Raw genomic sequence first — 14,579 nt, forward strand, 5'->3', positions numbered from 1 at the left:
AAGTGACAGAGCCCTTAAACGGCTGATCCTGAAAGGGAGATCTCTTGCTGTGAGAGTGAGTTTTGCGCAAAGAACTTCGTGAGAACTTTATAAGATGTGCTCAGATTTTGAAATCTGGTGTGAACCAGGCCTAACAGTGTTCCTGCGACTGTACGTCATGCTAACTAACTTCCGCACTCTGTTAGCCAGTTTTAACACCGTCCTGATTAAGTATCCTTTCAGCTGAGGCCACTTTATTTACTAGAGTGCCTTGGCCGACGTACTGTCACTCCTCCAAACTGAAACAGAGCTGAAAAAGAAAGGAAGAGATAGGAAGAGAAAGGAAGAGGACGCCGGCCTGCTGCCAAGAATCATCACCGCTGTCCACTGGACACTTGGCAGGAAGAAGGAGGACGTTTGTTTAAAAAAAAAAGCAAAAGAAAATAAAGAAAAACAAGAAAATCAGAGACAAAAACAGAAGATAAGCTTTTATAATTCATTTTTGAATCAATATTTGGATCAATAAAGTGCCTTTTGTTGTTTGTGTATCCCTGTGTATCAATCCATTCTGTATTAGTGTAATCTTATTACAAAATACATAATATTAATCTATTAATTTCCCTTTCACGCAAGTTAGAATAGGTCTATGGGCTCTACAAAACATGTTCATGAAGTTCTTTAAACAGAAATCACTCTTAAATAAAGATAGAAAGGTATAACCAGCTCTGTTCTAGACCCCTTTATGCAAATAAGCTGTTTGCTGGCTACACCAAGTGTGTCGTGAAGTGTTTTTGTGTTAAATGGCAAAACAGCAACAAGCTAATTATTTCAAAGTACTTACATCTCTCTCACCTGCTGCCTTGACACAGAAAGTAGGTATAGATCCCTCCCTCAGAAGAAGTCTGCTGGATAATCCTGCTGTATACTCTTTAAGGTTTGCCACCAGCAGACCGAAATGGAATAAACAAAAAAAAGAGAGAAAATATTTACTAATAAATAGTAAAAAAAAAAAGGGATTAAGCTTGAAAAAATATGATTTCCGTCTGAATCTTATAAATGAGTTAATGAATAGTAAATTGAAGATCACTCAAAAGCAGTGTGTAAGACTGGTGGAGGAAAACATGCCGATACGCATGAATGCTGTGATTTTAAACCTGTTATTTTGTTTTAGATTTGCCATTTGTCAGTTCTGGTGTCACACTTTTGCAGTTTCTGAGGCAGATACCACTGTTAAAATGATCCTGTGCAACAGAGGTAACTCTTGGTCTTCCTTTCCTGGAGAGATCCTGATGAGTGCCAGTTTCATCTTAATGTTTTTAGTGGTCTTTGCGACTGCACTTGAGGATACTCTTTTCATTTCTTAAAGTCATTTTTCTTGACTTAGTTGAGTAGTATTTGCAATAATGTTGATTAGAACGTTACGCAAATATCGTGATGAGTTCAGCACAGCTGTTAACTGAAAGTGGAGCATTTCAAAAATAAAAAGTCTAAAGATGGCACAATCAAAATAGGTTTACATTCAACAAATACCTTCTTTACTAAAATTAAATCAGTTTAAGCATCAAAAAGAATAAAGTCATGGTCACAAACCATCAAACAAAGCTGAACTGCTTGAATCGAAGGTCGCTCAAAAGCAGTGTGTAAGACTGGTGGAGGAAAACATGCCAAGACACATGAATGCTGTAATTATAGATGTTATTTTTTCCCAGTGTTGCCACTGTTCATTTTGCAAGTTTAATCACTTCGATACCACTGTTAAAATGATGCTATGCAACAGAGGTAACTCTTGGTCTTCCTTTCCTGGAGAGATCCTGATGAGTGCCAGTTTCATCATAATGTTTTGGTGGTCTTTGCGACTGCACTTGATGATACTCTTTTCATTCCTTAAAGTCATTTTTCTTGACTTAGTTGAGTAGTTCTTGCAATAATCTGGATTAGAACGATACTTAAATAGAGCTATTCATTGGAAACCACCAACTGTTGATGAGTTGCCTAAATCTAAATATGTCTAAATATGGCAAAATCAAGATTAGATCAAGTTTACATTTAAACAACACCTTTTTTTCTAAAATTAAAGCAGTTTGAGGGCCAAAAGGTATATAGTTATGGTCACAAGCTGCTTGAATCGAAGGTAGCTCAAAAGCAGTGTGTAAGACTGGTGGAGGAAAGCATGCCAGGATGCATGAATGCTGTGATTTAAGACCTGTTATTTTCTTTTCCCATTGTTTCCACTGTTAATTTTGCATGTTTAATCACTTCAATGCCAGATATGGTGTCACACTTTTGCAGACGGAACTCAGTCGGTAGGAAAAAAGTGAAGAAACAAACTCTTACACACTCAGAAACAGACGGAAACACTGTCCCAGTAAATCAACGGGCACTCTCTCTCTGATCCTCAAAGATGTTTTATTATTTATACTCCCATTTGCATATGGATTCATCGTTAGATCCATGCATACAAAAGGCTGAGAAACGGAGACGGACGGGGAAGAAAAAAGAAAGAAAGGAAAAAGAGACAGAGAGCAAAAGAACCGCTGTTAAAAAAAAGAGAGAAGAGGGAACCAGAGACAGAGAAGAAAAAGTAAAAAAAAAAAATTATATATAAAAAAAAAGAAAACGGGTACAGATATTGTGCTGAGAAGAAGACTCTTACGGGGGGAGGGGGGAGGGGGGGGGGGTGGTCGAGGGATTCAGCAGCTCCAGGCGTATTGCTTTCTTGACGAGGCGAAAGTTAACAGTGCTCATCAGATTGAGGTCATTTTTGAAAACAGTAAAATTCACATAGCAAACTCTTGTTTTTTTTTTTTTTTGTTTTTTTTTGGTTAACGTTTTTTTTTTTGTTTGTTTCTTTAGCAGTTTTCTTTCATTTTAATGGTCAACCATTTGGTAGCGTCTGTAAACAGACGCTGTAAAAATCTGCTGGCATTCATTCATGGCATTGTATCGATAAAAGTCCTCTTTGTCCATCGTAGAACCGTGAAATAAAGAGGAAAAAAGTTTATATATATATATATATATATATATATATATATATATATATATATAGTTATGTACAGTATATGTAGTCATATACTCTGTACGTTTTGATCTGTTCATTTATATATATATATATATATATATATATATATATATATATAGTCATAAATTCATAGAAAATAAATACGTATAGAATTGTAGTCTTGTGTTCTTGTTTTTTTCGTCTCACTGTAAACATAGAAAAAAAACATACTTTTTTTTTTTCAAAGTACTTCAGAACAAACAACAACCCCAAAAAAAAATAAAAAGAAGAAGAACACACGAAAGTGCATCATATCAAAGAAACAAAGCTACGTTGTTCCCCTGTGCACGTTTGATTGTATAGAGGCAAGAATCCACAGCTTCAGGACAGGAAGTCGCTCTGCGTTCGCGTGTCCGTTGCACGTATTTGGTACGACGCTCGTTGATCGTGAAAAGTTCACCACAGTAGTGATACAGTGGTATTTTTGTTCGTTAACACAGTTTTGTTCAGTCACAGCACCTTCCGTGGAAATTCAAGTTCGCCCGCGCTCTTAAAGGCTGGCTTTCCGCGGTGAAGCTTCTTACGCAACTTGCTTACGAAACTTTAAATCATCCAATCATCATATCAGCCAATCAAATCCCAGAGAGTGCCACGTCACGATCAGACAAAAGATTAATACTGAAGTCATCTAGATTATGAAGAAACCCATAAGGAATCGAGGCTCGTAACTCTAAAGAACGTATTCTGCGCAACAGAGAAAACACTCGGCCTTCCTTTTCTGGGCTAGTCCTGATGAGTGCCAGTTTCACCATTTCATATTTTATGGTCTTTGCGACTGCGCTTGAGTATACTTAGTTGAGAGGTTCTTGCCATAATCTGGATTAGAACATTACTCAAATATTCACTATTCACTGTATACCAACTAACTCTACCTCTGCACTACTTTACTTTAACTGATGCTCTTAAACATTAACATTAACAGACAATAAATTCAAGTAATTAACTCTTGATGAGTTCAGCACAGCTGTTAACTGAAAGCTGAACCTTCCAGGTGACTCTACCTTATAAGGCAAGAGGTGCTACTTTGAGGAATCTAAAATCTAAAATATATTCTGTTTTGTTTTTTAACAAATAAATAAATAATTTTATATGTTGTTTTTTTTTCATAGGTGGGATATATTTAGTATTAATCTACGAAGCAGAACATTTTAAAATAATGAACAAACTCTGAATTGAGGCTGTATCCAAATTTAAACTGGTTCTGTAGTTCGCAAAGATTTCCTCTTGGTCAAATTTGAAAACTCTCTGCCTTCCTTTCCTGGGCTGGTCCTGATGAGTGCCAGTTTCACCACTTTTACGTATTCGATGGTCTTTGCGACTGCAGTTGAGGATACTTTTTTTTTCATTTCTTAAAGTCATTTTTCTTGACTTAGTTGAGTTAGTAGTTTTTGCAATAATGTGGATTAGAACATTATGCAAATATCATGATGAGTTCAGCACAGCTGTTAACTGAAAGTATAATCAAAAACAAAGTTATAACACATACGTAGAAAGGGCAACAATGTAGATTGCTGTGGGTTCACTTTCATTTGGCAAACTATTTGGTCATTGTTGCACTTTCTACGTATGTGTTATAACTGATTATTAATGATTTTTAACACATTTTACAATTTATAATTAGTGACCATTATTAAAATAATTGTAAACCATTTATAAACCCTTTATAAAGGTAGTCTTATTTTAAAGTGGTACCATCAATATTCCACTACTTTTGTGTCGTGGAATTGCTTATCTTGACCACAGGTTGCACGGCAACTTCATTTCATAGCGCTCGTTGCGCGAAAGCTTTAGCACACCGTAAAGCCAGCCTAACGTGTTTCACACCGAGTCCACCTTGACCTGGTTGTTGTTGGTCATTAGCGGAGACGGCTTGCTTTTGAGCCTCTCTTGCGCCTCGTTGGAGCTCTCGGGGAAGAAGATGCGGGCCGTGCACACGGACACCACGATATGCTTGTACTCGCGGCGGAAGTTCTGGTTGAGCACGCCATAGACGATGGCGTTGAGGCAGCTGTTGAAGTACGCCATGAAGTAGCTGGCCACAAACAGCCACTCAGGGATGAGCGGCGCCAATCGCTCGGGCGCCACCGCCACCGCCAGGCCGATGAAGTTGAGCGGCGCCCAGCACACGGCGAAGAGCACGAACACCACGAACATGGTGACGAAGTTGCGGACGTCGTGCGGCGTCAGCTTGGGCCGGTTGTCGGGCTTCACCCGCCGCCTCACCTGAATGACGAGCACCCAGATCCGCAGGTAGCAGTAGGTGACCACCATGATGGGCAGGATGAAGTGGAAGAAGACCACGGCGATGGTGTAGGCTGAGCTGGCCGACTGCTCGAAGGTACACGAGTACACGCGGGCGTCGTACTGCAGCGAGCCTACGAACAGGTTGGGTATGATGGCCAGCACGGTCAGTACCCAGATCAGCACCACGTAGCACGCAGAGTTCTTGTCGCTGAACAGCTTGTCGTACTTGAGGCTGTGACAGATGTAGCAGTAGCGGTTGACGGCGATGCCCGTGATGTTGAAGATGGAGCCCACCACGCTGACGCCCATCAGGAAGCCACTGATCTGGCAGTGGGTCGAGCCCAGGTTCCACCCCCGGTGGAAGATTGCCGTCAGCACCAGAGGGTAGGGGTAGAGCGCCACCACCAGGTCGGCCACGGCCAGGCTCACGACGAAGATGTTGCCTGAGAAAGAGAGGAGAAAACGTCAGTCACAGGACATCAGTCCTCCAGGAACCACTCGTCTAAACCAGCTCTTCTCAGAAGTGGTTTTGGACTTTGGACAAAAGCAATACAAACTTATGAAGTTCCCACAATTTAACAGGCTCCTCCTACATGCCAATCATAGTTCTGAACTTGAACTAAAACAGTGGGTTTACCAGCCATGATCACAGAGGAGCCGGTACAATGTAACAAGTTCAGAAACCAAGTCCTAGTAGAAGGTCCTGGAGGCATCATTCCTATGGGATATATATAATCTTAATCATTTTTAGTTGTAAATATTTGGGGGTTTGCAGCAGCCATTTGAGTTTGATATATCTAATAACTGATGGACACAGTAATATTTCAGGACTGAAATGCGGTTTATTGTACTAACAGAAATGTGCAATATGCATTAAACCAAAACTTGACCGGTGCAAAAGTATGGACACCCTTATCATTTTATTGATTTGAATACTCCTAACTACATTTTACTGACTTACTGAAGCACAAAATTGGTTTGTTAACCTCATTAAGCTTTGAACTTCATAGCCAGGTGTATCCAATCATGAGAAAAGGTATTTAAAGTGGCCAATTGCAAGTTGTTCTCCTATTTGAATCTCCTCTGAAGAGTGGCATCATAGGCTCATCAAAACAACTCTCAAATGATCTAAAAACAAAGATTGTTCAACATAGTTGTTCAGGGGAAGGATACAAAAAGTTGTCTCAGAGATTTAACCTGTCAGTTTCCACTGTGAGGAACATAGTAAGGAAATGGAAGACCAAAGGGACAGTTCTTGTAAAGCCCAGAAGTGGCAGGCCTTTGCTTTTGCATACCTCAGGCAACTCTGTTTGTGGCGTGCTTGCAGACATATATATATATATATATATATATATATATATGCAACCCATGTTCCACACCTTACACATGTACTGACAAAAAGCAAGATAAGAGTCCCGTAAAGGCCCTGTTAATATTTATGTGTGTGTGTGTTTTTTATGTATTCATTTATTTGTGTGTTTCAGCTTTTGACCCAGTAAACAAAGCTCTTGTTCATGTCTTGTATCTTTTCGCATGCATTCGCATTCATGTGTGCAAGCTGTGCACGTCTGTAAAAGTGAGCAGGCACGTGTGAGAAGTCAGGCATGGCGTATAGCTGCCGGGCGCATTAGAGGAAGAATGGAGCGCTTCTAATGAATGCACATTTCTAATTGCCACAGGGGGCTTTAACACGCGAGTGCACGGAATTGAACTTCGATCACCGGAGAGGCGCTGGCGTTGTGCCTCTTACTCTGACGACAGTTTTTATGACTTTACAAAGTTCTGAAACACTTTCTATGAATATCATCTCTATAACACTCTATAAACATATTTATAACACATTATAATGCATTCATAAGGCATTATAAACATGGCTATACATATTTATAAAACTTTCTATAATTCATCATAGCGATGTTTATTATGCATCATGAACTGTGATTATAATGCATTAATAATAGCTGTGTTTATAACATGTTATACGTCAATACCAAGAAACTCAGTCCCAGCTTGTGGACTTGTATCATGACTAAAAAAGCTTCCAACTTATAAACACACCCTCAGTAATCCTATAAATATATTTTTAACCACTCATGAATTATACTTGTCTTGAATATAATATTAGTTATAGTCAGTTATAATGTATTATAACAGGTCTTTGTGCATGCGCTCTAAGTAAAGTGACAGACTTTCATTGTAGGACTAGATTTTTAACAGTAGATAAATTCTATTTTAACATGTATATAAGCATAGCTTATAATGTATTATTATCACAAGTCATAATGCTTAATAAACATGGCTATAGTGGGTTATGCATTTTTACAAATATTTATAGCCATGTTTATAATGCCTTATGAATGCATTATAATATATTATGAATGTAGTTATAGAGTCTAATAAAGATGACATTCATAGAAAGTGTTACCGAAAGGGTAACACTTTCTATGAATATCATCTCTATAACACTCTATGAACATATTTATAACACATTATAATGCATTCATAAGGCATTATAAACATGGCTATACATATTTATAAAACTTTCTATAATTCATCATAGCCATGTTTATTATGCATCATGAAATGTGATTATAATGCATTAATAATAGCTGTGTTTATAACATGTTATAAGTCAGTACCAAGAAACTCAGTCCCAGCTTGTGGACTTGTATCATGACTAAAAAAGCTTCCAACTTATAAACACACCCTCAGTAATCCTATAAATATATTTTTAACCACTCATGAATTACACTTGTCTTGAATATAGTATTAATTATAGTCAGTTATAATGTATTATAACAGGACTAGATTTTTAAGGTGTATATCCTAAGCATAGCTTATAATGTATTATTATCACAAGTCATAATGCTTAATAAACATGGCTATAGTGGGTTATGCATTTTTACAAATATTTATAGCCATGTTTATAATGCCTTATGAATGCATTATAATATATTATGAATGTAGTTATAGAGTCTAATAAAGATGACATTCATAGAAAGTGTTACCGAAAGTTCTCTTTACACAAACACACACAAAAAAAAACACTTTTCACCAATCACTTAATTTGCATTATACAAAGGTTTGTGGCTTGATCAGGGCACTCCTCGTCATTTCTCACAAATTGGAACACAGCCCAACTTCAGTGGCAATCTGTCGAGAGCCCTACGCATTGCGCGACACTAGCAAGGAACAGGGGTGTCGCCATGTTTTCTGTCTAATCCAGCAGCAAGAAAGCTGTAAAGCTAAGCTATGTAAACAAAACTGTAATTCTTAAAAAATACAAACACTGAAAGTTAATCTACACAGATTTCTCTCCCGAAAACTGTATATTTGAGTGAGTAAAGCGCTTTTTCATTTATTTACAGTAAGCTTATATTTCTAGAATTTTAATGAGGCTTAGAACAAATGATGAGTCTATTAGGGTCAGTTGCAGTCCCATCATTTTTATTCAGACAATTTTTTTTTTTTTTCCCCAGCATTTAATTTTTTACTCAGTAACAGGGAGTTTTCCAATTTAGTGAAGTAAAAGTAAAATTACATATTTTAAAAACTACTTAAAAAATTACAAATTACTCATGAAATCTACTCAATTACAGTAATTTGAGTAAATGTAGTTCATTACTTTCCACCTCTGGTCAGGGGACGTTGCAGAACAACCGATTAACAGTGATTAAAACCAATCGCAGTCAAGGAGACATAAGTTTAGGTCCAATTGAAGTTAATTTTTTAAGGCTGTCATGCTAACATAGTATTAGAATCCCTATAGTACGGCCAACAAAGGTTAGCATTCTTATACTAATGGGTTTTATTTCTTTTCTCTGACACATTTTCGAAGACGTCAATGAGCTGAACTGGAGGCTGAGGTCTAACAGTCACGGTTCGCCGCTAGGCTAGTGCGCCAGATCAGGACGCCTTCAACAGCTTTTATTTCAGATATTGTGCGTTCACTTTTTAATGTTGAATGCACTGAAAATCATCTGTCAATGGAAACATTGGAAACTTTGACAACTGAACAGATTCTAGTGTTTCTAATCCCATCGTTGTGGTTTAGCAGCTCACAACATTCCCTCAACATTGGCACAACCTGTCAGAGACATTAGCAGAACGTAGGGGGGACAAGCTAAGGCTAATTCTCCAGCAGCGACAGCCTGTCTCTTCAATTAGCTCACAACAAAGCTGTCAGTCAAACGGACCCTCGAGCGCACTGGTGGCACGTACGCACACATACATACGCACTGACAGAGACAGAGACATAGAGACATAGTCCTCGCTTATTCCTCCCGACCGCACATTCCAAACATTCTTTCAAAGGAATAACCTTGCCTGCTATTAATTACCAGTCGTTTGCTTTATGTCACTGGAGGAGGATTAGCGGCACCTGCTACTGTCGCGCAGAGACAGAGGGAAGGTTTTATTGCGCTTTCCGTCTATCCGTCTTTTGTGCAGAACGTTCCAACGTAGCGTTTGAGCCGCTTCTGAAATACGTCCAAAGAAACAAAAACCCTTTCAAATAAGACACAAAGGTCTACCACCCACACAGCGCAACTTCACTTAATGCTGCATAAGAAAAAAAAGGACATAACTGGCCGCAAATAGCCTCGAGCGCTCCGTTTGTGAAGTGCCGCCGCAGGGGGAGGTCGTTTATCTCACAAAGCACAACAGATTTATTAGCTGGATTTTGCACGCTTGCAGTTGTTGGTGCGCTTGCTGGTGTAGTCCAAGATCCAAGCAAGAGATTAAGCCTAAAGCCAAGCTTTAAAGGGCAGTACATTAAAAATATTCAAAATCAACATTGTTTCCACTGGCTTTGGAACACTATCTTTGAAAGTGTTGTGTAAACTAAGATTTTTCAAATTGATGTTTCATTTCATGATGTCTCTTAATATTAGACTCCTTAATTACGGCAACTTTTAGACTCATTTGCCTTTTTTCTGCGCTAAAACTGAGCACTCTCTCCTCTTTTTTTTTTAATTACACTGTGGGTGCAGCGTGTTTCCACGGAGATCCATGTAAAACACAACAGCGAGTGGAAATGGAGGAAAAATAAACTCACTGGTCCTCCTGTTTTTTCAATTGCAGTCTGGATCCAAGAATTTTATAGAAGAGTAAAATAACTAAGCCCACCCAGATAGGGCTACTGACTAGGGCTGCAACGATTAGTCGATTTAATCGACAATAGTTCAACTTAGTCTGTGTCTCCGAAAGAGCCCAACCCCAACAGATTATATATTTACTCACTAAATATCAGTACTTTCCACGTTTAAAGAACATTCAGATGGAGAACATGGCAGAAATAATCGTTGACTAATCGAAAAAATAATCGTCAGATTAGTCGACGATTAGTAAAGGGTGTAGAACCATCTTTCCAGACAGAACCTTCCTCGTAATCCAGCATTTGGTGGACGAGTTTGTTTGGTTGCCGGAGGAGAGAAGAGGAGGAAAAAGGGGGAAAGAGAGAGAGAGAGAAAGAAAGAGAGAGAGAAACTTGTCCTTCAAAAAGTCACACAGTCAGGGCCGGAGGAGCGCACGGCCGCAGGCTATATGAGTCGGAGTTACGCGGCGATTAGCCTGTCAATCAAACCGTCTCAGCCGGCTTACGGCGAGACATGGCTTTGACACACATACCCACACTCTCCAACACACACACACACACACACACACACACACACACACATACTCACACTCCCAAACACACACACACTCTCTATGATTTTTAAGACAGATTTGACTCCCAGAGTCTTCATATGAAATGTTCTTTCCTCAGGCATGCTAGCACGATAGCAGGCGCTTAGTCTCCAGGCTAACGAAAGGTTGTGGAGTGTGTGTGTGTGTGAATACAGAGAGTGTGTGGGAGTGTGTTAAACAGTGTAAGGTGGATAATTACTTCCACCAGCGGGTGCCTCAGCACTTTTAATGAGTTACCGATCACCTCTTTTTCTGAAAAAAAAACAGAGAAACCCACCTCCAGACTAGCCTGACCACAGAGTGTGTCCAATTAGCATTAGCGTTAGCGAGACACACTAGCATTAGCATAGCCTAGAGCCTGCTGTGCACTGTATGGGCTTCCTAGGCACCAGATTACCCCATGACATTTACTTAACACTTCAAACCCCCTCAACCCTCACCTACTGTAACTTCATCGGGCTGTGTCCAATTAGCATTAGCGTTAGCATACCTACAATGCTAATGCTCCCATACAGTGTATGGTCTCTTGGTAACAGGTTTTTTAAGTTACTTAATTAGCACGGCTGTGGAGATAGATCAAACCGTGTACAGGAGGATGTAGGATAGATAATGCTATATAGTGTGTTTTGCTAGTTTGCTAACTCTAATCTGTGATCTGTACAGTTTAGAAAGCATGTGACACATGAATTAAGTCAATAAAGTTGAACCGTAACAGTGTGGAAAACAGTTTTACAGCTGCTTTTACTTTTTCTCAGGATAAATTTGCTGTAAAAAAAAGAACACAGAACAGACTGAACAGCTGCTAGACAAAGCACGCTAGCATTAGCACTTGAACAGCCTCCTGTAGGCTAAATCATTACAACTGACCAATATCCAATTAGCATTAGCGCATGTTAGCTATAGCATGCCTAGAGCCTCCCATTCTCGTTTTTCCGCCAGTTCTCGGGCTCCCTATCTCTTTATAAAGGCGTTTTTTCCCGGCCGCGTCCCAATTCACTAGCCAGGGCAGCAGTCTGCACAGATCTGATTGGCCGAGGAGAGCGTTTAAAGATTTTGTGCCGCAGAGCGCGTATACCGTAAAGACAAGAAAAGTTCTGGTGTTTTAAATGAACGCTGTCAGAATTAAATCCTTTTCAGTAGTTTATCGGTTTGGGTCCCCAATGGACAACGTCTGGATCCGGACCCGGACCACAGTGATATATGTGATATATGTGATCCCTGGTCTAGACCATATACACGGTTCTGTTTTATAAAACCACTCCTTGCTGCCCTGCAGAAAACAACAGGTTCAATGTTCAGATTTACAGTGTTAAATATTTCAGGTCAAGAAAGACTTTCTTTATTTTATATTTTTTTAAATATTTTTTTTTTTGTATTTATGTTAAGTGAAATCAAGAAAGACCATATTTTATTTTTTTATAAAAAAATAATTTATGTTAAGTTAATAAAAAAAGAGAAATTGTCTTTTATTTTTATAAAAAAAAACGTATTTTTTTTAGGAAATAGTTCAGCTTTAAATGTCTAGAGATACACTGTTGTATCTGTTAAAAATGCATTTTCCAATAAAGGGAGTATTGGAAAAACTGGTTTTAATGTTTATGTTAAGGCGGAGGGAGGTGGTGTCTGCAGCTGCTGAAAGTAACTAATAAAAAACAATAAAAAACTTGTACAGTAACTTAGTTACTTTTAAAATCAAGTAATCCATAAAGTAACTAAGTTACTTTTTAAAGGAGTAATCAGTAATCAGTAATTAGTAATCAGTAATCGGATTACTTTTTCAAAGTAACTATACCATCACTGCACCTTACACTACGCTCACTCTAGTTTCTTTTTCTTAATTCTTTCCTTTCTTAACTTTCCCATTCTGGCTCTCTTTTTTTTTCTTACTTTATTTTCTTTTTCTCTTTTTTGCCTCTGTTGTCTTGATCATTCTGTCTTTCCTTCACTAATTCTCTCTCTCTCTCTCTCACACACTTTCTCCTACTCTTTCTTTAGCTCTCACTCTTTCCAGCAAACTTTCTTAATCAATCTCTCTCTCTCTCTCTCTCTCTCTCTCTCTCTCTCTACCAGATTTACGCACTGTCTAACACGAGCAGGATGAAGTGCTGATAGAGGGAAGGAGAAGGAGAGATAGTGAGAGGAGAAGAGAGAGAGAGAGAGAGAGAGAGAGAGAGAGGGAGAGATGTTCCTACTACATCAATACACCAGAGAGAAGAGAAGCAGAGAGAGTGGATTAGTGGTGGGTCTGTTCATCCAGATACTGAGTAGGAATCAGAGATGAGACACACACACACACACACACACACACACTTGTTTTTATACAATGCCAGGAAATATACTATATTATTAAGCTCTGTAAAAAATTAAAACTCAGTCAGTTTCTTTGATTTTGCTATTTATGGGTTTATGTTTGAGTAAAATGAACATTGTTTTTAATTCTATAAACTACAAACAACATTTGTCCTAAATTCCCCCAAAAAATAATTAAGTCATTTACAGCATTTATTTGCAGAAAATGAGAAATGGCTGAAATAACAAAGAAGATGCAGAGCTTTCAGACCTCAAATAATGCAAAGAAAAAACAAAGTTCATATTCATAAAGTTTTAATAGTTCAGAAATCAATATTTGGTGGAATAACCCTGGTTTTCAATGACAGTTTTTTTATGCATCATTTAAATGCATCATTTTTAGGCATCATGTTCTCCTCCACCAGTCTTACACACTGCTTTTGGATAACCGTCAAGCAGTTCAGCTTGATTTGATGGTTGTGATGATCCATCTTCCTCTTGATTATATTCCAGAGTTGTTTTTTTTTAACTTGGTAAAATCAAAGACACTTTTGTTTTTCCAGAGCTGTATGTGCAAAACTTTTCTCTGACATTATGGCAAAAAGAGGAAAATATATATATTTGCTATAAGTTATTAAAGCCTATAAATAAATAAATATAATGCAACAGTCAACATCTGTCAGAAAGATGACACAAGCAGTGTAGGCTTACAGAGAAACGTCTATTAATACCCTGCATTAATGCACAAGTCCGCCCAAGATAGCGAAGAGCTTTGATGCTAAATATATCCATGCAGTACAGTACCGAGTACATTTACACCACCCCGCACCACATTATCTCCACAAACCACCAGCCGAGGGGTCACCACGAGGACACGCTGCAACTCCCAGCCAAAGAGGCTCCGCGCATCGGCTCTAAATCCGACGCTCAGCCTCGGAAAAACAAACAAACACAGCCTGGAATTAGATGCCGGCTCTGCCCACTGACCAGGGAAGCTGGGTCTCGGCGGATGCCAAAGAGATTTTAATGAACCGTCAATCAATCATCACATCCCACTGGAACTGTTGTTAGAATTTGTACCAGAGCTCCACGACTGCTGGTCCACACACCTTTAGTCGATTTCCAATTTCACCCACAAGCTTGGTCCACTCCCATCACGCAACGCTTCCAAGCTGGACGGCTGAAGGCCAGCAGATAACACACACCAACACACACCAACAATGGCTAACCTCCCACCGAGGGATGGTGGAGGGGTTGATCCAGAGTACCTGGCCGGAAAGAGCAAGGTTTTTGGACTCCCTTCATGTTCCAGTGCATTATC

The 14,579-nt window shown here is 39.0% G+C and overlaps 1 protein-coding gene across 1 annotated transcript in view; it reads right to left on the reverse strand.

The window, feature by feature from the left end:
* Positions 1–3,092: 3,092 nt before the first annotated feature.
* mtnr1aa (melatonin receptor 1A a) overlaps positions 3,093–14,579 on the reverse strand; it is a 68,696-nt gene continuing 57,209 nt past the window's right edge. Inside the window, exon 2 of the mRNA XM_022682135.2 lies at positions 3,093–5,724. Coding sequence (XP_022537856.2) covers positions 4,856–5,724 — 869 coding nt within the window. The 3' untranslated portion in view covers positions 3,093–4,855. The remainder of the gene's footprint in view (positions 5,725–14,579) is intronic.

This window comes from Astyanax mexicanus, chromosome 25 (genome assembly GCF_023375975.1).
Source record: "Astyanax mexicanus isolate ESR-SI-001 chromosome 25, AstMex3_surface, whole genome shotgun sequence".
Classification (NCBI taxonomy): Eukaryota; Metazoa; Chordata; class Actinopteri; order Characiformes; family Acestrorhamphidae; genus Astyanax; species Astyanax mexicanus.